Source organism: Schistocerca cancellata, chromosome 7 (assembly GCF_023864275.1).
Source record: "Schistocerca cancellata isolate TAMUIC-IGC-003103 chromosome 7, iqSchCanc2.1, whole genome shotgun sequence".
Lineage (NCBI taxonomy): Eukaryota > Metazoa > Arthropoda > Insecta > Orthoptera > Acrididae > Schistocerca > Schistocerca cancellata.
The window spans coordinates 300,577,409-300,604,944 of record NC_064632.1 but is presented as its reverse complement, the minus strand read 5'-3'; the positions used below and the strand labels follow the sequence as shown (position 1 = coordinate 300,604,944).

Here is a 27,536-nt window from a genome sequence, read left to right as displayed (position 1 = left end):
CGGGTTCCCAGCTACTTGAGAACCATAACAGGATGCTGCATTCAACCCACACAATTATAGCTTAAGTTTTAATCAGACACCTTGGATTCAGATATCTCCAGTTTCTCAGGAGTTAACTGCAGAATGAAACAGTGGATTAGATTGGGAATCAAACCTTAATTTGTAACATCACCCTTTTACAAACTTCATACTACTACTAAACTATACCCAAGGAAAAGTACAGGCTTTTGATCTAATATCTGAAGATTTAGTATCCTATGTTAGCACAAATTTTGCACATGTAAACAATAAAGCACAGATACAACAATAATTGTAAATATAAATCAACTGAGATTCATTTGCCAAATACATACTATTTTTTTGACCAATGGGCTGGCTTGGTGTGTCAACCAGAGTTCTTAGCTTTCGTGGACGGCTTTTCTTCTTTGCTAAACGAGCTTGCAGTGCTGCAATCTTACTCATCTCTGCCTGAACTCTGTCTTCAGGAGTTTCTTTCCGTTTACCCTTCTTTGCTTTTTTTTCAGCCTCATTATTAGCATTAATCTCATGTTCATCATCACTGTCATCTGCTTTTCGTTTGGTTCCTCGCTTTTTCTTTCCTCCTTTTGGATCAGTCAGTCTCAGCCTCTCTAAAACAATTGTGTTGTTTGTAGATCAGCACAGACTTCACAATATTGATTTTATATGAAAGCATGATTCAAATAGTAGCATGAAAATAAGATGCAAACTGAATGAGATTTTCACTCTGCAGCGGAGTGTGCACTGATATGAAACTTCCTGGCAGATTAAAACTGTGTGCCGGACCGAGACTCGAACTCGGGACCTTTCCAAAGATACTGGGAGAAGTAAAGCTGTGAGGACGGGGTGTGAGTCGTGCTTGGGTAGCTCAGTTGGTAGAGCACTTGCCCGCAAAAGGCAAAGGTCCCGAGTTTGAGTCTCGGTCTGGCACACAGTTTTAATCTGCCAGGAAGTTTCAAGATGCAAACTCCAGTTAAGAATACTTACTCTAGAAGAATACTAATGTTCAAGTTGCATTTTACGTAAGAGCCAGAAGAATCAACAAAAAAGACATTAACATCACACTCCATGCAAGTATAAAAAATGCCATTAAAATTAATTAATAAAGGATCATTTCTTACTTCATTGTCACAAAAGTATAACTTTTGCTCATTTGTATGCACTAGACTATTAAAATCATGGGAAAATTTTGCATGTACCGTGTGGCTAATTCACACAAAGGAGCACTCGTCTCATGACTCAGTAGCACCCAGAACTGAATCACATTCTCCAATACCTCAGGCTGTGCCCTGAAATGTGGAATACCCTACCCACTAACATTCCCACCCTTCCTATAGTGGTATTCCACAATCCACTTAACTTACGCAATATCCTTGTCCATCCCTACTCCATCTCTGCATTAATCCCTTGCCTCACGGCCCATATTCCTGCAATAGACCTACTCGCAAGGCCTGTCCCATACATCATCCCGTCACCACCACCTATTCCAATCCAGTTGCAGGAATCTCTTATCCTGTCAAAAGCAGGGCTACCTGTGGAATTAGTCATGTGATCTACAAACTAAGCTGCAAAAACTACGCTGCTTTCTAAGTGGACATGATGACTAACAAACTGTCTGGCACATGAATGGACACTGACAAACTGTGGTCAAGAGACAGCTGAACCACCAAGTTGCTGAACATGCTGCCCATCACAATGTGCTTCACTCCAATGACTGCTTCATAGCCTGTGCCATTTGGATCCTTCCTACCAACACCAGCTTTTCTTGAATTTTGCATGTGGTAATTCTCCCTGCAATATATCCTACTTCCCCATAATGCCCCTGGTCTCAACCTTTATTAGTCTCTGTCTTACAATTACCTATTCCCTTCCCACTACACTTTCCCCCACATCACCCTGCTACTCCCTCCCTCACTGCCCCATGCCTCCTCATTCCCTCCACCACCAGACTGCTACGCCCATCAGGCTCAGATATGAATCAGTCCAGCCACAGTGGCCAGAGACAGTGCTCAGATGTTGTGACTTGTGCATGTGCATGTGTTTTCTACTTCAGAAGAAGGCCTTTTGGCTGAAAGCTAAAATGCAGAGCAATCTTTTATTATTATCAGCACAATTTAAACAAAAACCAATAATGACACTCTCACCACACTAGCATTTAATATTAATGATGTTTTAAGATTTTATTTTTATCATTGTTTGTCTTAATATACTTCACAAATATTTATTTCTTTAATCACATCCACTGCTAATTAAATAGATTATTAATTCTTTATTTCATTTAACCTTAAGCTAGTGACCAAGTGTGCTAAAAAGGCACGCACATAGTTTCAGGGAGAGGGGAGGGAGGGAGTGGACATCTGTATTTGCGCTACTTAGCAAAACACTCGCCAGCAGAAAACTCAGCAGAATGATTACATTTACTACTCTATGAGTGATTACATTTTTATATTGCATCCAGAACTTTCCAGTACCAAAGCCTAATATCACCTGGGGCTACAGGTGTATCATGACTCACTTTTTTCACACTTCATTTTATTCACATCCAAATATGTTTAATATCTTAGGATTTCTTTCCAAAATTCTGCCTTTTCTCTTTCATTAAGAGCAATAAATTATAGTTGATTGCTATCAGAATAAGCTCCTTAAAACATATTTCAAGATTAAAAAATATTCTACAATCAAGGATACAATTTCAGTAGCCTTTAACTTTTTGTTTTGAATGCAATCTTCTTTTCAGACAGTGAGTTGATGTGGCAGAAAGGATAACGCGGAATGTGTCTAATTAAATTCAGTGCAGAGAAACAGCCACGTGAATCTTGACCTAGCTCTGTCATGTAAATGCAGTGGTGATGGTAAATATTCTAACACAGCAGTTTGCAATCTCCTTTTTTCAGCTTCAGAAAATGGAGAAATAATGCTAAACATATTAATCTGATAAATAAGATAAGTAGTCAAAAATGGAAACCTTTCTCTAGTCGGCGGTCCTTTTCAGTTTGAAACCATGAACGCTGTGATTTATCTCCTTTTCCTTCTTTCAAGAGCTTCTCGGCTCTGTTTACCTGATTCTCAGTTTTTTGAAGTTCCCGTTCTTCTCTTTCTTCTTGTAGAATTTTTTGAATGTCATCCTCAAGAGCATTAACACGCTCACAATACTTGCTGATTATGTCTGTAACAAATTGCATAGTTTATCATAATACTTGTTAACCAAAAAATCAAACTGTAATAGAACAAATATCACATTTCAAGCCCTGTTACCAAATGGTAATTGAATATGATAATGCTAACTTACCTGGAGGAATAATTCTATTTTTGGGGGGAGTACAAGCATTCTTGACAACTTCTTTGACTACTTTGTATTCTGCTTCACCAGCTAATGATACAGACACACCTGCACGACCCGCACGTGCAGTACGGCCCACTCTATGAATATAATGTTCCACTGTTGCAGGCATCAGAAAATTTATCACCTAAAAAGTAATTCATTATGGAAATGAAAATGATGTTACTATGGATGATCCAATATAACTCTCATGCCAAAAGATTGTAAGAATTAAATGGACTAGAAGCAAGGCAGCAACACATTTTTATTTACAAATAATGGCACAAATAGAAGCAAATACTATCCAGAACGTGTCAAAGGCTTCACTGCTCCAAGACTTGTGTCACATTAATGCAGAAGTATGACAATGCCCAATGTAGTAAATATATGAAGAATTTATATCAACATAATTTAATGCCATCTGCTGTTTGTGGGAAGACAGAAATGAATGACATTTCACACTGACACAGCAATAAATAATCATGTCTGAAAATTCGCTCCACCTTCTCAGTAGTATCTATTCTTTGCTGAACAATTTTTGCTGCTATCTGACTGCTGGCTCCTTCACCTGATAGTATACCCTTATATATTATTATCCAAGAAAGAAATACATGAATCGATATAAAAATAGTGTCAATTCAGACTTCCTGCTTAAAATTGTAAATATGAATGACTCAATAGTTATAAAACAAGAAAAATCAAGGTAGGAGCACGTATAGAAAGAAAGATACGGACCGGATTAATATGAAAATAGATAGCAGTGTGAATTTGTTCAGCTGAATGGTAACTGCTCTCTGTCATTATGATATGACAACAAATGCGGCACACTTCAAACGTAAGGGTGAATTAACTGAAAATAAGATTGACTGCAGAGAACAGTTTACACTTCCACAGTAGGTTGATGGACCCCCTATATGTGAGTAGCTGAAGCTATTCTACAACTTTTGCTTTTTCATTGTGTGCTAGCATCACAGACACACGAGGTATATTGTCAAGCACTTTTGGACTGACACAATTTAGGACTGATTTTATACTGGAGAGTCATTGTGTAATCTTACAGGGGGTAATAAGGCGACGATTTCAGGACTTAGTCATATTTGGTACATGGTCACCTACATGTCTTAATAGTAAAACTGCCCAATAGCACTGCCCTAACTCTAGTCATTTTTGATAAATATGTGTCTGAAGGGTCAAGGATGTGTAATTAATCATTAGTCAGGCATTAATTTCTGTATTTTCAGAGAGCAATTACTTAGTAATGAGTTGACCTACATACTTCAATTTTTAATGCATCTTGTATGTAGGCCACTAAGTTGATATAACGTATAATAAATATGATACATCATTCAGACTTTTTATGAAAAACACTGAAAAACATACTTGTTTCCATGCTGTGCTTTAAATTTGTGATCTTTTAAAAAGGCATAACTTTGTACAGGTTAATAGTACCGACCACAACTTGCACACTGTAACTCTGTAGTACTACTATTAAGTATAAACAATAACGAAAAGTGTTTGGCATTGCAAATAATAGTTCTTACCTTTACTTAAAGGTGAATCCATCGGGAAAAAACATTGAATTTTATAGCAATTTTAGGTGCAAAGAAGACTATCCTAACTCACTTTATGAAAATGCCACTTGCACATACCATCCACACTCGACACTACAGTGTACTAGGTAACAAAATCCATGTGTATTTCTTGAAAAATTGTACCTAAAATATATGCGGTTGACTTGTGTGACAGAATTGAAAACAGTTGTGAGCTGAAGAGTGTTAACAATCATTTTTCTTAATGTATTTGTTGTGTTTCACTGTTAAATGTCTTTTCAAGGTAAAGAATTACAAGAGACACCATGGGTGGACAAATGTGGTGGTATATCCTTATTCAGTTACCCTAAATTCTAAAGTATTTGCAGTCGACTTGTGTGACAGAACTGTAAACAGTTGTGAGCTGAACAGTGTTAACAATCATTTTTCTTGATTTATTTGTTGTATTTCACTGTTAAATGTCTTTTCAAGGTAAAGAATTACAAGAGACACCTTGGGTGAACAAATGTGGTGATATATCCTTATTCTGTCAGCCTAAATTAAAAAGAAACTTCACTGAAATAAAAGAAAAGATGCAAGCAATAATGAGTGATAGCAATAATTTTTTACACATATATCAGTGTATATAGACGTAAAAATTCTGCACAGAACAGTTTCATAAATAAATTCTGACATGTTTTTCTTGTCATCTTGATCGAAAAACAAAATAATTTTACTTAAATGTACAAGATAGAGTCTTTTTAATTCATTTATTGTAAAGTTTATACAACCATGCACTGTGACTTCATAATGATGGGACATCCACCTTGCAGATAACATTAGAGAAGAGGACACAAAAAGCATTTTGCCTACTGGGCCATGGAACGTATTGTGATTCAGCAGGAGACACACAGTTAATTTTAACGTTTTTAAATTCATGTGACAACTGGGAAATGTGTCGTACGTAGCAGATTTCATCTTACTTGAAAGCTACATACTGCCCAAACAACAGTGGTCTCATCTGTTACCTGTCGAAAGTCTCTTCATTAGAAAAGTGTTATCAGTAGTGACTAAAAATGCGTGGTGCGATAGTGTCCTGCAACTGTGCTCACTGTGCAGTACCTGTGTGCCAAGAAATTTTCATATGATTTGATACCCTACAAAGAAAGTAGAAAAGCCTTGTATTTTGTGGGGTGCCCATGTGAACAACACAGAACATTTTTCCAACATAATGGAGCTCCTCACTTAAGAATGAAGATGTTCAACTCACAGCAAGGAGATTCTAGTTTCAACACTAGTTCCACTTTCATGACTAGCAGCTACTTTCGGTGTCACAGAGCACATGGTATGTGTAGCAAGAAAAGTTAATGATATTAGAGGTGTAACTGCTTCTGCAAAATGGATAAGTGATTAAAGATGTTAACCTGAAACTGTGAAACAAGACATAGTGACATTTTATGAAAATGACAATTTTTGAAGACTCTGTGCAGGAAGGAAAAATTATGTTTCCACTATGGTAGATAACAAGGAGGATCACATGCAGAAAAGGGCTTATTATGAGTCATCTGAAAGAGCTGTCCAGAAAATACATGCCAACAACACATTCTTTGTTTCTTTGCAAGTTATCAAACCACATTACAGTTTATTGGAACAGAGGTAAACAATCACACCATGCACTTCCAGTCACTACTATTAACACCTTTTTAATGAAGAGACTTTCAACAGATGCAAATGGGACCACTGTTGCTATGGCAGCTCATCAAAATACTTTGTTGGAACAGCTGCATGCGGGATAGTATGTGGCTTTCAAATGAGATGAAAACTGCTATACAGGACACATTTCCCAGTTATCACATGACTTTAAAGATGTTGAGATAAACTGAATGTCTCTTGATGAATCACGATTACATCCATGGCCTAGTAGGAAAGATGCTTGTTGGGTCCCCTTTCCTAATGTTATATGCGAGGTGGATTCTCATCAATACAAAGTCACAGTGAACGGTTGCATGAACTTGACATTAAGTGCTATAAAAAGATTGCAATTCTTACATTTAAGTGAACTCATATATGTTTTTGGATCAAGATGTCAAGGAAAACAATATTATATGCAAGGTGGAGTTTTAAAAATACAATTTCCACCTTTACATTTGAATCTGTATATGTCTACATACACTGGCATACACGTAAAAAATTATTAATGCCTCTCATCGTTGCTTGCATCTTTTCTTTTATTTCACTAAAGCTATCTTTTTAATTAATTTATTTCACCACATTTGTTCGCCTTAGCTGCCTCTTGTAATTATTTACACTGAAGAGACATTTAACAGCAAAATACAATATATACATTCAGAAAATTGATTGGTAAGTCTTTTCAGCTCTCAACTGTTTACAGTTCTGACCCACAAGTCAACCATAAATATTTTAGGTACAACTTTTCAAAGAATGCACATGGATTTTCTTCACCAGTTCCCTGTAACATTGAGTGTGGGCAGTATGTGTAAGTGGCAATGTGAATAAAGTGAGTTAGGATATTCCTCTTTGCTCCTTAGATTGCTACCAGATATGTAAACATTTCAGCATAAAATTAAACTGAGATTCAATTGTCTATGCCCCCCCCCCCCTTCTTGAACTTAGAAGTTCATCACATTCGATATTTTTTCCCGATGGAGTCATATTTTAAGTGAAGGTAAGACTGTTAATTGCAATGCCAAATGCTGTTCATTATTATTTACACTTAATACTAGACTAAAGAGTCACAGTGCACAAGCTGTGGACTGTACTGTTAACCTGTACAAAGTTATACTTATTTTTTAAAAAAATCACAAATTTAAAGCACAACTTGGAAAAAGTGTGTATTTCAACATTTTTCATAAAAAAACTGAATGATGTACGCTCTTTTTTATATATTACATCACCTTAGTGGCCCACATACGAGATGTAAAAAAGGGAAGTCTGTGGGTCAATTCATTACTAAGTAGTACTTCATGTACCACATATGACTAATATCTGAAATCGTTACCTTAGGATCCATCAAAATATCTATGTTTTTACGTGGAATGACCCAGAACATAATCACTGATCATAAGCAGGCAATTATGGTGAGTGTGAGAGTTATTTCTTTGAAAAGAAGATGGTCACTTTTGTTCCTCATCCATGTTCTACATGAGCTTGTGTACAGTCTCCTGAGACCTTGTTGTAAGCTTTATAAAAATTAGTGAGACATCACATAAGAAGATTAATGCGAAAGAAATGTACTTCATATACAAGGTGCAGTGTCTTTGCAGTGAAAAGGTTCTCACATCAGCAATACCCAAACATTAAAAATATTCATTACAGATAGTTAAGAATTTAAACTTTTAAGCACAGAATGGAGACAAGGAAACTAAAATACAAAATTCCTTGAAGACACTTACAGTTTTTACTCCTCGAATGTCTAGACCTCGAGCTGCAACATCAGTTGCCACAAGAACGTCCAGCTCTTCATTCTTGAAACGCTTCAGAGCTTCCAAACGCTGAGGCTGTGTCAGATTTCCATGCAGTTCTCCAACCTATCAAAACCATAATTTAAATGTATATCAAACTGTCCATAAAGTTGGAATACTGGAATTACTGGCAATAAAACATAAGTACCATATGCCAAATAATAATGAATGGTCAACAGAAGGTAAAGTTTTCCTATCGGTGTTATTCTCCTAATACCTACAAAACAATGATAATGTCTGAAAATGAAACTTGCTACATGAACACAGATTCAAAATTACGACTCCAGTTGATACAGGGCAAATCTGTGTTGTGACTTGCCGATCATTCAAAGCGCCGCCGCACAATTACGTGCGTCCTCTACGTGCGGCGCTGTCTGCCAGCCATGCAGCAGCTGCGCCACCTAAATGGCCAGCTGAGCAGCGGCCGCTAGACTGGGACTCAGTGCTCTTTCAAATGCTAACGTGTACACATGTCTTGCTTGTCAGCTTACTCTGTGAATTATATGTGTTGTGTCGTTCTGAAATATATGTGTTAAACTTGACGTTATAAAAATTGGCGACGAGGTAGTGGATTTTTCCTCTTCATCGTTGACCCATAGGGTTCCATGGCTACTGTCGAGCAACTATTGCAAAATCTCCTTGAACAGCAAATGCTTCTAACAGCGGCGATTCGCAATTTCGTCGCGGCGTCAAATGCCGGGCGTTTCTTGTCGTTGGCTATACCTCCTTTTCCTCCTTACATCTACATCTACATCTACATCCATACTCCGCAAGCCACCTGACGGTGTGTGGCGGAGGGTACCTTCAGTACCTCTATCGGTTCTCCCTTCTATTCCAGTCTCGTATTGTTCGTGGAAAGAAGGATTGTCGGTATGCCTCTGTGTGGGCTCTAATCTCTCTGATTTTATCCTCATGGTCTCTTCGCGAGATATACGTAGGAGGGAGCAATATACTGTTTGACTCTTCGGTGAAGGTATGTTCTCGAAACTTTGACAAAAGCCCGTACCGAGCTACTGAGCGTCTCTCCTGCAGAGTCTTCCACTGGAGTTTATCTATCATCTCAGTAACGCTTTCGCGATTACTAAATGATCCTGTAACGAAGCGCGCTGCTCTCCGTTGGATCTTCTCTATGTCTTGTATCATCCCTATCTGGTACGGATCCCACACTGCTGAGCAGTATTCAAGCAGTGGGCGAACAAGCGTACTGTAACCTACTTCCTTTGTTTTCGGATTGCATTTCCTTAGGATTCTTCCAATGAATCTCAGTCTGGCATCTGCTTTACCGAAAATCAACATTATATGATCATTCCATTTTAAATCACTCCTAATGCGTACTCCCAGATAATTTATGGTATTAACTGCTTCCAGTTGCTGACCTGCTATTTTGTAGCTAAATGATAAAGGATCTATCTTTCTGTGTATTCGCAGCACATTACACTTGTCTACATTGAGATTCAGTTGCCATTCCCTGCACCATGCGTCAATTCGCTGCAGATCCTCCTGCATTTACGACGAGACGGCGGAAGACTGGTCTGATTATGAAAAGCATCTTCGACAGCACTCCTTGGCATTTCATGTCACGGATGAACAACCATGTAAGTCTCTGTTCCTTTCCTGGATTTCACCTCAAATGTATCAGTTGTTGTCGCAATTGGCTCCTTTGAAGGATCCTGCGTCTTTGTCCTTTGCTGAAATGTGCTCACTTCTGTCTGTCTATTTTCAAAAGCAAATGCATATGGTAGCCTCTCGTGTTGCCTTTTATCGTTGTCAAAAACAGCCACATCAATCCTATCGCACTTGGGCTGCTGAACTTCACGGCCTCAGTCGAAAGTGTCAATTTGTTACTGACGTTCACAAAGAATCCTATGCCGATTCCATGGTACGGGATGCTATTATCCAGTCGGCGCCCGACAAAGAACTTTGGCAACGTGCCCTTCAGTTGGCGAATCCGACTCTAGATGAAGTTCTCTCCATTGCGCAGTCTTTTGAAATTTCTTGCGCCACTGGGGCGCAAATAGAGGCGTGGGGTGATGTCGAGGAAATACAACCTCTGTGCGCTGTTGACGACGCATGCGGCGCGTCCCCGCCGGCCGACGTGGCCACAGTGCGCTCCCACGCAGCCTCAGCCTAGCCGTAAACAACCCGCTAAGAAACTGCAGCAAAACCCCTGGCAACTTCCTTCATGTATGCAGTGTTTTACGAAACATTCACACGAGGATTGTCTTCCGTTTGCAAATCCGACCGCATACATGATGTTCATGAACATGACGCTGATTCTGATTCTGTGTTGTCTGTCAATTGCACTTCTTCCCTTTCAGGGAAGTTATTCCTCACTGTCCAAATCCTTGGTCGAGATGTTCACATGCAAGTGGATACTGGTTCTGCTGCCACTATAATTAATTCTCAGACGTATCGTCAGTTGGGTTCTCCACTCCTGTCACCTGTCACTCGGCAATTACGGACGTGCAATAAACAGAAGATTTCTCTCTTGGGACAGTTTATTGCTGAGGTATCTTACAAATCCGTCGCTCGCACTGTTCCCATATTTGTGGTCGACCAGAGCAACGCAGAAAATCTTTTTGGTTTCGATGCCTTTTGCGTTTTTGGGTTCTCCATAGATGACTCTGTCAATATTGTCTCTGATGCTATTCCTTATGCTCAACTGGATTCCTTGTCGACGACATTTTCGTCCCTTTTTTCTCCTGGGTTAGGCCGTGCAAACGACTTTGAAGCTCATATCACACTCAAACCCACTGCTCGGCCTAAGTTTTTTCGGGCTCGGCCCATTCCTGTGGCCCTTCGTGATTGGGTAAAACGGGAGTTGTATCGTCTCACTACTTCAGGGGTCTTGCTTCCTGTCACTTCCAGTGAGTGGTCCTCTCCTGTCGTTGTCGTTGCTAAGCCAAATGGTGATATTCGTCTCTGTGGCGATTTCAAAGCCACTGTAAATGCTCAATGCCTCATCGACACTTACCCTATGCCCCGTCCTGAAGAACTGTTCACTAAATTTGCTGGAGGCCAGTATTTTTCTAAAATTGACCTGTCAGAAGCTTATCATCAACTTCCTCTCGACACTGCTTACCGGCAGTTTCTGGTCCTTAAAACGCCTTTCGGCCTCTATCAATACCAACGCTTGCCATTCGGGGTTGCTAGCGCCCCTGCTCTCTTTCAGCGATTCTTGGAACAATTATTGCTCCCTGTCCCCGGGTGTATCAATTACATGGACGACATTGTTGTCACAGGCTCCACCACTGAAGAACATCTTCAAAATCTCCGCACACTTTTTCATGTCTTACAGACTGCTGGTCTTAAGTGTAATCTTCAGAAATCACAATTTTTTCAGGCATCTATCACGTACTTGGGGTTTCAACTCTCTCGGGATGGTATTCGACCGCTTCAGCAAACTGTCGCTGCAATCGATGCCCTTCCTCGCCCTACATCTGTTAAGGAACTGCAGGCCTTCTTGGGGAAAATAGCATACTATCACAAGTTTTTACCGTCTGCGGCTTCGGTGGCTTAGCCGTTGCATCGCCTGTTGCATAAAAATGTGCCTTTTCACTGGTCCGCGTCATGCGAGGCAGCTTTCCAGAAATTGAAGACTATGCTGAAACAGGCCCCGTGCCTGGCTACTTATCGACCTAGCCAACATCTTGTTCTTGCCACAGACGCCTCTCAATACGGGGTCGGTGCAGTCCTTGCGCACCATTTTTCTGCCGGTTCGGAACAACCCATTGCTTATGCCTCCAAAACGCTACGGATGCCCAACAAAATTATTCTCAAATTGAGAAAGAAGCTTTGGCCATTATTTATGCTCCTCCTAAATTTGGTGTTTTTCTCTATGGCTCCAAATTTCATCTTGTTACGGATCACAAACCACTTGTTTCCTTGTTTCATCCATCAACGTCACTTCCCGACAAGGCTGCACACCGCCTCCAGCGTTGGGCTCTTTACTTGTTTCGTTTCAATTATGAGATTCATTTCCGGCCAACGGCTCAACATGTAAATGCTGATGCTCTGTCTCGCCTTCCCATGGGTCCTGATCAGGCATTCGATAGGGACGAACTTTTGTGTTTCCACCTGGATGTTGCCGAGCAGCGGGTTGTGAACGGGTTCCCCATCACTGGGGACCGGCTGGCGGCTGCTACGGATTCTGACCCTACCGTCTCCCGGGTTTTACGTTTCAGAAGGGTTGGCCAGATCGCCCGTCCGCTAAGACTTCTGATCCGTTGCAGAACTACTACGCTTTGCGCTACCGCCTCACGGCTAGGGATGGTGTTATCCTCCTCTCCACTGACAATGCTTCGCCGCGTGTTGTGGTACCTGCGTCTTTGCGTGCTTCGGTCTTGCACCTCCTTCACCAAGGGCACTGAGGTGTGTCTCGCACATATTCTCTGGCACGCCGTCATGTGTACTGGCCTGGCATCGACTCTGAAATAGCACACATGGTCGCTGCCTGCGGCCCTTGTGCGTCACAGGCCGCGGCCCCGAAGTCATCTTTGTCACCGTGGCCTTCGCCTGAGAAGCCCTGGGAGCGCATTTATGCTGATTTTGCGTGACCCTTTTTAGGTACTTATTGGTTCCTCGTAATTGACGCCTACTCTAACTTTCCTTTCATTGTCCGTTGCACGTCGCCTACCACTGCGGCAACCACCAGTGCTCTCGCCCGCATTTTTCCTTTGGAAGGCCTCCCCTCTACTCTTGTTACTGATAATGGTCCGCAATTTGCCTCTTCCGAATTTGCGGATTTTTGTGCTCGTCATGGCGTTATGCATGTCACAGCCCCGCCGTTCCATCCACAATCCAACGGGGAGGCTGAACGACTGGTCCACACATTTAAGGCTCAGATGCGGAAACTTCTGACTTCTTCTGCTGCTGATGATGCGCTTCTCCAGTTTCTGGCGTCTTACCGTTTCACCCCCATGGGCGACCACAGCCCGGCTGAGCTCTTACATGGCCGACAGCCTCGCACGCTACTTCATCTTCTGCGGCCTTCCACCTCACGGCCGCGGGTGCCTTCACTTGGCCGGTTCACCGCCGATGACCTCGTCTGGGTACAGGGATAAGGCAGGCGGCCAAAATGGAGCCCGGGCCGCATCTTAAGACACCATGGCAGACGCCTGTATGAAATCCAGACGGACACGGGTGTTGCAGTGCGTCTTTCAGACCAGCTTCGGCCTTGTGTGCCAGCAACGCCTGTTCTGAATGCCGCTACACCACCTTTGGCTCTACCTGATGCTCGGGATCTTTGAATCTCTCAATACTCACAACGCAGCCCTCTCACCGTCATCGCGATGCCAGCACAAGAACTGACGGAACATGGAGACGTGCCCATGCAGGAACCGGATGACCATCCTCTGTCAGAGCAAATCTACTCGCCTCCTCCTCCAACGGACACCGACACATCGCCCATATCTCCTGTCATATCAACTGGACTTGCCGCAACGGGCAGATTGGTGCTTGGGGCCCCAGCAGATTCGACCCCTACATCTCCTGTCATCTCGACCCGTTATCATCAGGTACACTTCCGTCCGTACGGGAAGCCTCCTCCTCGAGACTTTACGGCGAGTCAAACAACGCCTATGGACGTTAGCCATCTCCAGGACACCTCCATCAAGACCAGTGCAACAATTTCAAAGGGGGGAAAAGTGTTGTGACTTGCCGATCATTCAAAGCGCCGCCGCGCAATTACGCGCGTCCTCTATGTGCGGCGCTGTCTGCCAGCCATGCAGCAACTGCGCCACCTAAGCGGCCAGCCGAGCAGTGGCCGCTAGACTGGGACTCAGTGCTCTTTCGAATGCTAACGTGTACATGTCTTGCTTGTCAACTTACTCTGTGACTTATATGTGTTGTGTCGTTCTGAAATATATGTGTTAAACTTGAAATTATAACAATCTGTTCATTAACTAAAAATTTTGAGGAAAACAGTATGACAAAATATCATTTTCAAACCTCTCTTTTACACAGGGTTTCTATCCTACTGTCCGTCTTTCTGTTCAATCTCCTGTCCTCACACACATTCACACAAATCCACCAGCCTGTTATTTTAAATGTGGCTACATTATGCACTACTAGCTGTGCCACTCAGAAGCCAAACCAACTAACTCCAATTTTACAATTTTTCTACTTGTGATTATGAAACTTTCACAAACATTTATATTTTCAGTATCCAAAAATGTTTAACTCTATTAATTAATTCTTGCACCAGTAGGTGGCAATACTTTCTATGGCAACTTAATATTTCATTACAGCTTTGAGAGATCAAAGTTACTAGCTACAATTTTCAAACAATGGAGACTCCAGGTAGTAATATCAACAATGTAGGAAAAGACAGATTGCTACTTACCATAAAGAAGACACCTCAAGTTGCAGACAAGCACAATTAAAAGATACTTACATACAGCTTTCAACCACAGCCTTCATCAGTAAAAGAGAGACACAGCATTCACACACATAAGCAGGAACACCACACACACACACACACACACACACACACACACACACACACACACACACGTCATTCCAGTATCTTGTGCCAGAATGCAACATCATGTGGAATACAAGCAGCAATCTGGAGGGGGTTGGGAAGGGGAAGGGATTATGTACTGATGGGGAGAGAAACGAACACTGTCTGGTGGAGTGTGCACAGACTAGAATTCCGACAGGCGCAGAATCAGGAGGTTAGGGGGCAGGGATGTGAGGACAAATGGAGCAAAAATGGAGAGGAGTGAAGAAAGGTGGGTGGATGCATTGGCAGACAGCTGCAAATAAACAGGGTGAGAGATAAGAATGGGGATAGAGGAGGTGGAAACTGTTGGGACAGTATGTTACTGTAGGTTGACACCGGGATAATTATGGGAGTAGAGAATGCGTTGTAAGGATAAATCCCATTTGCACAGTTTAGAAAAGCTGGTGGTGGAGGGAAGAATCCAGGTGGCTTGGGTAATGAAGCAGCCACTGAATTCACAGGTGGCCTGGCCCCTATGGGATAGGATAAACTTGTGACAAGACTGGAATAGGAAGTGCTGGATGGGTGGATTGGGCAGGTTTAGCACCTGTGTCTTTCACAAGGATATGATCCTTGTGGCAAAGGGTTGGGACTGTGAGTGGCATAATGATGGACTAGGATGTTGTGGAGGTTGGGTGGGTGTTGGAACACAACTTTAGGAGGTAAGTGAAGTGTCTCAGGTAGGGTGTCCCTCAATTCAGGGCATGATGATAGGTAATCTAAGCCCTGGCGAAGGATGTGATTCAGTTTTCCAGTGCGGGGTGGTACGGTACTGTTTATTTGCAGTATTTGAAGTATTTGTGAAGGTTTTTAATTCCTTATGGTGAATCTGAAGAAATCTACAATAGGTAGCCAACCAGAATTTGTGAACATAAACACAGCTTTCCTATACTAAGTATTCGGCCCATCTGCCCAGAAAAGATAGCAGATCTCACATCCCTCCTAAAATATACTCCTTCTGTGAAGCATGACTGCTAAAAAAAGCTAGCAGTCACTCAACAGGAACACAATACTCAGCTGTCAGAGAGCTGTGATATCATTTATAGTGATGATTACATACATTAGAAGTTAAAGTGAAAATAACAAGTGAATTTTTTCAGTCAAAAATGTGACTAACTCCTGAAAAAATACAAATGTTATGTAGTTCTCAGTTCAGTTACTATCTATGTTGTGTTTTCTTCAAATTTGTACACGCACAAAATTATAATTATCATAAAATATTATGATGAATAGAAATTTGAGTCATAATTAAAGCTGATTGGAGCATCCAACGTGTAACTGTATGTGACATCTGATTTCTTGAAACCAAACATTGTCTATGAAGCATGGGATTTAATGTTCACAAATGTTTTCATCAGAATTGTCTTGACTGCAGAAATCAATAACAAGGTTGACTGGTTTCCACAGCTAAGCAAGTACCATCAGAACTAAAGACCAACTGAATACAGAGAATGGAAACAGTTACTTTAAATATGAGACAAAAGAGTGTTGTATCTGAAAGTGACACACAATTCATGATTTAAATTAAAAATAAAAAAATAAAAAAAAATGTTTTTAGCAGGATAAATATATCGCAAGTAAAAATCCTGTCAGGGACAAATATCTTCCTTTAGATGAGGTCTACTGTCATTTTATTTCCACATCTCTAGTCCATATTTGTCTGGTTCTCTCAACTTATGTAAGCTGAGCATGGTTCTGCAGCCTCTACTGATATTATTTTTACTGGTGTTATAAGTATGACAAGAAACACAAAAGATATTTTGTATTTTGTGAACATTAGTCTGACACATTATTCTGTAACGCTGAATGGGTATATGTAGCAACTTTTTATCTCATATTTTACAGTAAGTTTTTGAGAGATCCTCATGTGCCAAGAGGGATCTCCAACCAAAGGCAACTGGAAATTGTACAGCTCTTCTGGGTATTCCTCAGCAAGGTACAGATGAATGTGCACCTCTGGATGTCTGTTTCACATGTTGACGTACACGCCAGGTCATAGAGGAAGATAACCTGATGTCAACTAGCTTGCTCCTGTCAGTATTCACGCCCCCCATGGAGTGATTGGTGTTCATGATTCAGTGTCAACAATAGTAGCAATAAGACTGTGGAAGATAGGACTGGATACTGACTGTAGACATCTAGTGAACTTTCACTGTATTTCACTATTAACCATTGATTCTACTCTTATTATTCCATTTACGGGTCATCACTGACTGTTGTCACAGTATGATCTGTGTTTGGTCTTCACTTAACCAATAATGTCACAACGACATGACAGTGCTGGAGGCTCTTCCTGTATCATCATCAATTTCTGCCAAAAGGCAGGTTTTCACATGGTAGTTCTCCTGGCTGTCTGGTCTTCTGCCATCCTCTTCAGGTCTGCATAATTTCCTATTCCCTTTATGCCATCTATCATCTTGTATCTCCTTCTTCCTCTCAGTCTTCTCCCACAAACCAATCCTTCCAAAGCATTTGCCTGTAAGCACTCCCTTCTCAATGAATGCCCCAATCAGTTCTTTTTCCTTTCTCTTACAACCTTCAGCAGACATCTTCTCTCACCAACCCTTTCCAATACTCTTTCATTACTCACTCTTTCCATCCAGCTTACTCTCTTCCTGTATGCTTGGCAATTTGATATTATAATAAACCAACTACTTGAAACCAAAACAATATGCTTCATTCAAAGTCTATGAACTGTTCATAATGCACTCCCATAACACACTTCTCTTATTCGTACAAAGCAAAGTGTAATACAAAAATCACTCTTGCACCTGAGAATTGTCCATACATTGTTTGTAACTCCTCCAAGGGGGCTATTATATGCTATCTATATTTTTATTTGGCTGTCTTGAGGCGGTGTCAGGAAAAATGTAGAGAATACCCTCATCTCACAAAATGGGGGATATGTGCAGTTTAAACAAGGTTACACCTTTCTTATGTAATGGTAGCTAATTTCTGTGCTACATATTAAGCCAGCTGCCATGATAACAACAACTGTCAGAGCTAATCCACATCTACATATATACTCCACTAGCCATCAAGCAGTGTGTGGCTGAGGGCACAATTTGCGCCAAAGTCATATCTCCCCCCCCCCCCCCCCCCCATTCCACTCGCAGATTGCACAAGGGAAAAACGACTGTCTGAACGCCTCAGTACGAGCTCTAATTTCCCTTATCTTTGAATGGTCATCATTGCATGATTTGAAAGTTGGTGGTAATAATATATGTTCTACATCCTCGGCGAAGATCGGATTTCAGAATTTAGTGAGCAGCCCCTACCATTTAGCATGTCGTCTATCTGCAAGTGTGTCCCACTTCAAACTTTCAATGAAATTTGTAACGCTCTCGCGATGGCTAAATGTACAAGTCACAAACCTGTGGTTAATGCACTCAACTCACATTCAGAAGGAGTGAGGCTGATATCCTCATCTGACCATCCAAAATTTAAGTTTCCTGGGGTTTCCCTAACTTGATTAAGCCAAATTCCAGGATTATTGCTTTAAAATGCCAAACTAGTCCAAACAAAAAAATTGAAACTTCTTCCCTGATGCATACTACAACCTGTACTGCTTTTGGTGGCAGAGGGATTACTTCAACACTGTTTTTCAAAGAAGTGAAATAACAGCCTAGCAGGTCAAGAGACTGCTGTTGCTATGCAACTGCATACACAATAATATTAACTATGGAATGAGAAATATCCTTGATATGAGTTTGTGTTATTTCCAGATATGTTGTGTCTTGGGTCCTGTTAGGGATGGCAAGTGAAGGGGACAGGAATATAGTACCAGAGAAAGTTCATCCTGGCGCAGATAAACTGCACACGGAGGAATAGGTCACAGGGATTGGTAAGGAGTGTGAGACATCAGAGGGAAACTGCTATGAGAACAGTGTAAAAGAGGAGTCATAGTCTTACAGACATGTGCAAGGACCAGACAGAAATGGTGAGGAATAAGAGAGGAAGGAAGATAATGCTTCCATTAGTGGTGAGGCCTTGAGAGGTAAAATAAAGGGTCGGATTAGACAAGGACGGGGAAAGAAATCACTCATGTCCATTTTAAAGCAATAATCCTGGAATTTGGCTTAATCAAATAAGGGAAACTTAAATTTTGGATCGTCAGATGAGGATATCAGCTTCACTCCTTGTGAATGTGACTTGAGTGCATTAAGCACAGTATATGGTTGGAACGAGCACAGAGCTATGCAGGGCAAGGAGGGAAGGATGATGTCTTTTCTATGGACACAGTTTGGCTGTGGTCATTTATTTGAGTGTATAGGTGGTTTATTACAACACACAAATAAAAGAATGCACAGAAGTTGCGGTGGAGTTAGCATATGACCCAGATGCTCTTGCAGATGACCGTGGCTCTTAAGTGATGGAATATATCTGTCACAGGACAGGAGCAGCATATACTGGGTGGATGTAGCTTGAGATTGGCTTTGACATGGGTCAATGACACACATATGACCCTTGTATCAACAGGTCAGAACCAGAAGTAGCATAAGAATGAATATGTATATTTCGTTGTCATGTGAATTCCAGAATATCACTTTACAAAGTTAATACTGAATTTACATTTTCCTAAGAAGTAATCTTAGGAAAATGTAAATTCAGTATTAACTTTGTAAAGTGATATTCTGGAATTCACATGAGAAGTAATCCCCCCCATGAACCATGGACCTTGCCGTTGGTGGGGAGGCTTGCGTGCCTCAGCGATACAGATGGCCGTACCGTAGGTGCAACCACAACGGAGGGGTATCTGTTGAGAGGCCAGACAAACATGTGGTTCCTGAAGAGGGGCAGCAGCCTTTTCAGTAGTTGCAGGGGCAACAGTCTGGATGATTGACTGATCTGGCCTTGTAACATTAACCAAAACGGCCTTGCTGTGCTGGTACTGCGAACGGCTGAAAGCAAGGGGAAACTACAGCCGTAATTTTTCCCGAGGACATGCAGCTCTACTGTATGATTAAATGATTATGGCATCCTCTTGGGTAAAATATTCCGGAGGTAAAATAGTCCCCCATTCGGATCTCCGGGTGGGGACTACTCAGGAGGACGTCGTTATCAGGAGAAAGAAAACTGGCGTTCTACGGATCGGAGCGTGGAATGTCAGATCCCTTAATCGGGCAGGTAGGTTAGAAAATTTAAAAAGGGAAATGGATAGGTTAAAGTTAGATATAGTGGGAATTAGTGAAGTTCGGTGGCAGGAGGAACAAGACTTTTGGTCAGGTGATTACAGGGTTATAAATACAAAATCAAATAGGGGTAATGCAGGAGTAGGTTTAATAATGAATAAAAAAATAGGAGTGCGGGTTAGCTACTACAAACAGCATAGTGAACGCATTATTGTGGCCAAGATAGACACAAAGCCCATGCCTACTACAGTAGTACAAGTTTATATGCCAACTACCTCTGCAGATGATGAAGAAATAGATGAAATGTATGACGAGATAAAAGAAATTATTCAGGTAGTGAAGGGAGACGAAAATTTAATGGTCATGGGTGACTGGAATTCATCAGTAGGAAAAGGGAGAGAAGGAAACATAGTAGGTGAATATGGATTGGGGGGAAGGAATGAAAGAGGAAGCCGCCTTGTAGAATTTTGCACAGAGCATAACTTAATCATAGCCAACACTTGGTTCAAGAATCATAAAAGAAGGTTGTATACCTGGAAGAATCCTGGAGATACTAAAAGGTATCAGATAGATTATATAATGGTAAGACAGAGATTTAGGAACCAGGTTTTAAATTGTAAGACATTTCCTGGGGCAGATGTGGATTCTGACCACAATCTATTGGTTATGAACTGCAGATTGAAACTGAAGAAACTGCAAAAGGGTGGGAATTTAAGGAGATGGGACCTGGATAAACTGAAAGAACCAGAGGTTGTAGAGAGTTTCAGGGAGAGCATAAGGGAACAATTGACAGGAATGGGGGAAAGAAATACAGTAGAAGAAGAATGGGTAGCTCTGAGGGATGAAGTAGTGAAGGCAGCAGAGGATCAAGTAGGTAAAAAGACGAGGGCTAATAGAAATCCTTGGGTAACAGAAGAAATATTGAATTTAATTGATGAAAGGAGAAAATATAAAAATGCAGTAAATGAAGCAGGCAAAAAGGAATACAAACGTCTCAAAAATGATATCGACAGGAAGTGCAAAATGGCTAAGCAGGGATGGCTAGAGGACAAATGTAAGGATGTAGAGGCTTGTCTCACTAGGGGTAAGATAGATACTGCCTACAGGAAAATTAAAGAGACCTCTGGAGAGAAGAGAACCACGTGTATGAATATCAAGAGCTCAGATGGCAACCCAGTTCTAAGCAAAGAAGGGAAGGCAGAAAGGTGGAAGGAGTATATAGAGGGTTTATACAAGGGCAATGTACTTGAGGACAATATTATGGAAATGGAAGAGGATGTAGATGAAGACGAAATGGGAGATAAGATACTGCGTGAAGAGTTTGACAGAGCACTGAAAGAACTTAGTCGAAACAAGGCCCCGGGAGTAGACAACATTCCATTTGAACTACTGATGGCCTCGGGAGAGCCAGTCATGACAAAACTCTACCATCTGGTGAGCACGATGTATGAGACAGGCGAAATACCCTCAGACTTCAAGAAGAATATAATAATTCCAATCCCAAAGAAAGCAGGTGTTGACAGATGTGAAAATTACCGAACTATCAGTTTAATAAGTCACAGCTGCAAAATACTAACGCGAATTCTTTACAGACGAATGGAAAAACTGGTAGAAGCCGACCTCGGGGAAGATCAGTTTGGATTCCGTAGAAATGTTGGAACACGTGAGGCAATACTGACCTTACGACTTATCTTAGAAGAAAGATTAAGGAAAGGCAAACCTACGTTTCTAGCATTTGTAGACTTAGAGACAGCTTTTGACAATGTTAACTGGAATACTCTCTTTCAAATTCTGAAGGTGGCAGGGGTAAAATACAGGGAGCGAAAGGCTATTTACAGTTTGTACAGAAACCAGATGGCAGTTATAAGAGTCGAGGGGCATGAAAGGGAAGCAGTGGTTGGGAAAGGAGTAAGACAGGGCTGTAGCCTCTCCCCGATGTTATTCAATCTGTAAGCAGTAAAGGAAACAAAAGAAAAATTCGGAGTAGGTATTAAAATTCATGGAGAAGAAGTAAAAACTTTGAGGTTCGCCGATGACATTGTAATTCTGTCAGAGACAGCAAAGGACTTGGAAGAGCAGTTGAACGGAATGGACAGTGTCTTGAAAGGAGGATATAAGATGAACATCAACAAAAGCAAAACGAGGATAATGGAATGTAGTCAAATTAAGTCGTGTGATGCTGAGGGAATTAGATTAGGAAATGAGACACTTAAAGTAGTAAAGGAGTTTTGCTATTTAGGGAGTAAAATAACCGATGATGGTCGAAGTAGAGAGGATATAAAATGTAGACTGGCAATGGCAAGGAAAGCGTTTCTCAAGAAGAGGAATTTGTTAACATCGAGCATAGATTTAAGTGTCAGGAAGTCGTTTCTGAAAGTATTTGTATGGAGTGTAGCCATGTATGGAAGTGAAACATGGACGATAACTAGTTTGGACAAGAAGAGAATAGAAGCTTTCGAAATGTGGTGCTACAGAAGAATGCTGAAGATAAGGTGGGTAGATCACGTAACTAATGAGGAGGTATTGAATAGGATTGGGGAGAAGAGAAGTTTGTGGCACAACTTGACTAGAAGAAGGGATCGGTTGGTAGGACATGTTTTGAGGCATCAAGGGATCACAAATTTAGCATTGGAGGGCAGTGTGGAGGGTAAAAATCGTAGAGGGAGACCAAGAGATGAATACACTAAGCAGATTCAGAAGGATGTAGGTTGCAGTAGATACTGGGAGATGAAGAAGCTTGCACAGGATAGAGTAGCATGGAGAGCTGCATCAAACCAGTCTCAGGACTGAAGACCACAACAACAACAAGAAGTAATCCTGCTGTGTGTGTTTTGCCCCTTTTATTCTTATGTTGAGTGATGAACTGCAACGGTGGAAGGAAATTCGCCCAGTGCAGGTCATGAACTGGACATTATTATGCCTGCCATGCCAGCCAAAGACCCTAAGAAGAGGAATTTCAAGATGCTCCACAGCTGCTGCTCTTCAATTCACAACACTGTTTAATAATGTAAGACATTTGTAAAAAGGTCAACATTCATACTGATGTCCACAGAGCACAAGGTAACATTAGTGAAAGTATGATATTAAATTATCATGAAAACAAGAGATTTTAAACTAAGTCAATAATAAAAATTCAAATTTGGTGTTTTCAGTGTTGGCTGCTTTTTGAAAACAGTCACTAATCGTGTACTCAAAAATAAAGAGAAAGAAACATTTCACCATTTTACTGGGCCCAATGAATGACAGTCAAACTTCGAAATAGACGTGTTTTGACTGTTCTAGTATGTTGGGATATTGGGGTGCTAAAGAGGGCAGGGATTTCAAAGGGGAGGGGGGAACAACAGCAATCCTTTAAAATAATTTTAGCACTGTAATCATTTGCAAATCACTATTGCAAATCCTAATACATAAAGTTCATGCTTCACAACCTGCTCCTGCGAATTTTCACAAAATGCACAATATGTATGAGAACCACAGAAAAAAATACTGTAGAAGTTACGTCACACACCTTAATACCCAAAAGACCAAGGAGAATGTGCAGACGGTGTGCTTGCTTTTTTGTCTGAACAAATACTATGACATGGTCTCTGAAGGTACGACACACAAGAGCTGCCAAAATCGCTTCACGATCTCCTTCCCGTTCTTTTCTTATCCTGCATAAAATGCAAGGTTTAGAGTAGGATAAAACCCATCAATGTAAAACAATGAGATCACTAAAAAAATACTACCTTACAAATTCTTGGCGTAGATTAAAAGCTACATTTTGATTACTATCAACAAATATCTTAACTGGCTTGTTAAGAGAGACAGCAGCCAGATCTTTGACTTCCTCTGTCATTGTAGCAGAGAACAGCAATGTTTGTCTTGTCCTAGCACACTGCTGTATTATCTCCTTCATCTGTTCTGCAAAATTTTCATCCAGCATTCTGTGAAGAGTAATATCATACTGTATCTAAGGAACACAAATTAATTACAGATGTATCAAAACATAAAATCTACTGTATTAACTTACCGATCTGCTTCATCAAGAATCAAGACTTCAATACTGTCCAAGCTAAATGATGGTGTATTCTTCAAATGATCGATAAGACGTCCAGGGGTAGCAATTACAATATCTGGATTTTTTCTCAAAACATTCTCCTACAAAAATAATGCTATGTTTTTACAAATATGAGGACAATGGAAAATGCTAAAAAATAACAATAAGTTGATGACACAGATTTGTTACCTGTATTTTCAAGTCAAGACCACCAACAGATAATCCAACATCTACTGTAGTGAACTGTGCCAGCTGCTTCGTTACTTGATATACCTGCCAATAAATGTAAATATTTTGTACACTGCTGTGAAGATTAATCATGGAAGATTGTGCTGCATTATAAATTTTTTGCAGGAAAGCAGAGGGAAATATTATTATAACAATTCAAAGTGGAAAGAAAAAGCTGATGCTATTGTTATCTTCAGTTCGAAGACCGGTTTGATATAGCACTCCATGATAGTCTACCCTGTGCAAGGCTTTTTTCATCTCCGCATAACAACTGCAATCTAAATCCTTTTGAGCCTGTTTATAGTATTTAACCTTGTCCTCCCTCTACAATTTTTATGCCACACACACTTCCCTCAAGTACCAAACTGACAATTTCTTGATGGCTCAGGATGTGTCCTGGCAGCCAAATCGTTCTTTTAGTCCAGATTGGACATAAATTTCCTTTCTGACCAATTCAATTGAGCACCTACTAATTAGTTATTCGATCTATCCATGTAATCTTCAGCATTCTTCTGTAGTATCACATTTGAATAGGTTCAATTCTCTTCTTGTCTAAACCTGTTTACATTATGTGTTTCATTTCTTCACAAGGCTATTCTGCAACCAAATACCTTCAGTAAATATTCTGTGACATTTAAATTTATGTTGTTGTTGTGGTCTTCAGTCCTGAGACTGGTTTGATGCAGCTCTCCATGCTACTCTATCCTGTGCAAGCTTCTTCATCTCCCAGTACCTACTGCGACCTACATCCTTCTGAATCTGCTTATTATATTCATCTCTTGGTCTCCCTCTACGATTTTTACCCTCCACGCTGCCCTCCAATGCTAAATTTGTGATCCCTTGATGCCCCAGAACATGTCCTACCAATCGATTCCTTCTTCTAGTCATGTTGTGCCACAAACTTCTCTTCTCCCCAATCCTATTCAATACCTCCTCATTAGTTATGTGATCTACCCATCTAATCTTCAGCATTCTTCTGTAGCACCACATTTCGAAAGCTTCTATTCTCTTCTTGTCTAAACTATTTATCGTCCATGCTTCACTTCCATACATGGCTACACTCCATACAAATACTTCCAGAAACGACTTCCTGACACTTAAATCTATACTCGATGTTAACAAATTTCTCTTCTTCAGAAATGCTTTCCTTGCCATTGCCAGTCTACATTTTATATCCTCTCTACTTCGACCATCATCAGTTATTTTGCTCTCCAAATAGCAAAACTCCTTTACTACTTTTAAGTGTCTCATTTCCTAATCTAATTCCCTCAGCGTCACCCGATTTAATTCGACTACATTCCATTATCCTCATTTTGCTTTTGTTGATGTTCAACTTATACCCTCCTTTCATGACACTGTCCATTCTGTTCAACTGCTCTTCCAAGTCCTTTGCTGTCTCTGACAGAATTACAATGTCATCAGTGAACCTCAAAGTTTTTATTTCTTCTCCATGGATTTTAATACCTACTCCGAATTTTTCTTTTGTTTCTTTTACTGCTTGCTCAATATACAGATTGTACACCATCGGGGATAGGCTACAACCCTGTCTCACTCCCTTCCCAACCACTGCTTCCCTTTCGTGCCCTTCGACTCTTATAACTGCCATCTGGTTTCTGTACAAATTGTAAATCACCTTTCGCTCCCTGTATTTTACCCCTGCCACCTTCAGAATTTGAAAGAGAGTATTCCAGCCTACATTGTCTAAATCTTTCTCTAAGTCTACAAATGCTAGAAACGTAGGTTTGCCTTTTCTTAATCTAGCTCCTAAGATAAGACGTAGAGTCAGTATTGCCTCGCGTGTTCCAATATTTCTACGGAATCCAAACTGATCTTCCCTGAGGTCGGCTTCTACCAGTTTTTCCATTCGTAAAGAATTTGCATTAGTATTTTTCAGCTGTGACTTATATTTTATTAAAAAATTCTCTTTTGCAGAAATGCTTTTGTTGCTGTTACCAGCTTGCATTCTATATCTTCCCTAATGTGATCTTTATCAGCTACTGTACTGCCCAAATAGCAAAATTCATCTACTTCTTTTAGTGCCTCATTTCCTAATCTAGTTCCCTTGGCATTGCCTGATTTACCAATTTACCCAATTATAAGACACCCCCCCCCCCCCCCTTTTTTTAAGATACTTCTTGAGAAAAATTTTCTTTTTAACATATTCTGATTAATCAAAAGTACAAACTTTCTCTTTCTAAACAGTTAAGATAGCCTATTCTAAAATTATGCCATTTACTGATTGTCTACATTTTGATAATACAAGGAGAAATAAAAAAAGCAAAAAGAAACTGTTTACATTAATTGTTGTCTTCACTACCTGTTTTGTTTACTTCAACTACCATCTGTGGTATCACCATTTTTCATCATCATCATCATCATCATCATCATCATCCTTACAGGACATCTGTGAAACTTACATCTTCATTGTCACAAATATTTGGCTGTTTCTTCTAAATATGTTGCAAATGCTGCGGTTCTGATTCTGGTAGGACCTGAGAACACTACTGTCTTTTTCTTTTTTCCCCCCTGAAAATATAGCGAATTATAAAACATTACAATATCTCTTGCTTCCAAACATATTGTCTGCCCACCATCTCTCATTGGCTTTGACATGTCCCCAATTGTTCCCATCATACCACATGGTGAACATCGACAACATTGCTGCATGAAACATGTATGTACACCAGTGGCCCCAATCTAGACTTTTAGCAAATTTTACTGAAATGTATGTTACCGTTGAGCATTTGTGTAATTTCCAAATGCAAATGGATTCAGGCAAACTGCAGATTAAACATGCTAGATGTTAATAAAAAAACTGAAGTATGCGGTACACATTCCCACTGTTGGTAACGCTTGTTTCAATCTGTACCATTTCGTAGTGCTGTGCTTGAGCGACAGTGAAATGTGAACAGCTATATCTTCCAGAGTACAAGTCATACATAACAGCAGCAACTAATACGTAAACAAATGATTGCGATCACAATTCATTCCAATTCTCAAACCCGTGATGCAGTTACGTCTGTTGATAATATCTCCAAAACAGATCTGTCCACTATGATTTAGTCTTGCGATAACAATTCCAGTCAATATAATGTGATTTATTTCATTTTTTGGACATTTAATTCTGGATTAATTTTCTTTCTCATTTTGTCCAAATGCCATCAACTTGCTCCAAAGCTGATTAACAGCTGGTAACGTTTTTCCACGGTATTCTAATACCTGAACAGCGATCAAATTTCTTATTTGCAACTCAAGTGGCAATTAATTATAGTTTCTCATAAACA

General features: G+C 40.5%; 1 protein-coding gene across 1 annotated transcript in view; it reads right to left on the bottom strand.

The window, feature by feature from the left end:
* Positions 1-27,536, bottom strand: part of LOC126092246 (probable ATP-dependent RNA helicase DDX27) — a 94,997-nt gene that overhangs the window by 9,316 nt on the left and 58,145 nt on the right. The window contains exons 6-13 of the mRNA XM_049907755.1: positions 24,214-24,297; positions 23,998-24,125; positions 23,714-23,911; positions 23,494-23,638; positions 8,280-8,414; positions 3,308-3,485; positions 2,984-3,184; positions 354-629 (exon numbers count right to left, since the gene is read on the bottom strand). Coding sequence (XP_049763712.1) covers positions 354-629; positions 2,984-3,184; positions 3,308-3,485; positions 8,280-8,414; positions 23,494-23,638; positions 23,714-23,911; positions 23,998-24,125; positions 24,214-24,297 — 1,345 coding nt within the window. The remainder of the gene's footprint in view (positions 1-353; positions 630-2,983; positions 3,185-3,307; positions 3,486-8,279; positions 8,415-23,493; positions 23,639-23,713; positions 23,912-23,997; positions 24,126-24,213; positions 24,298-27,536) is intronic.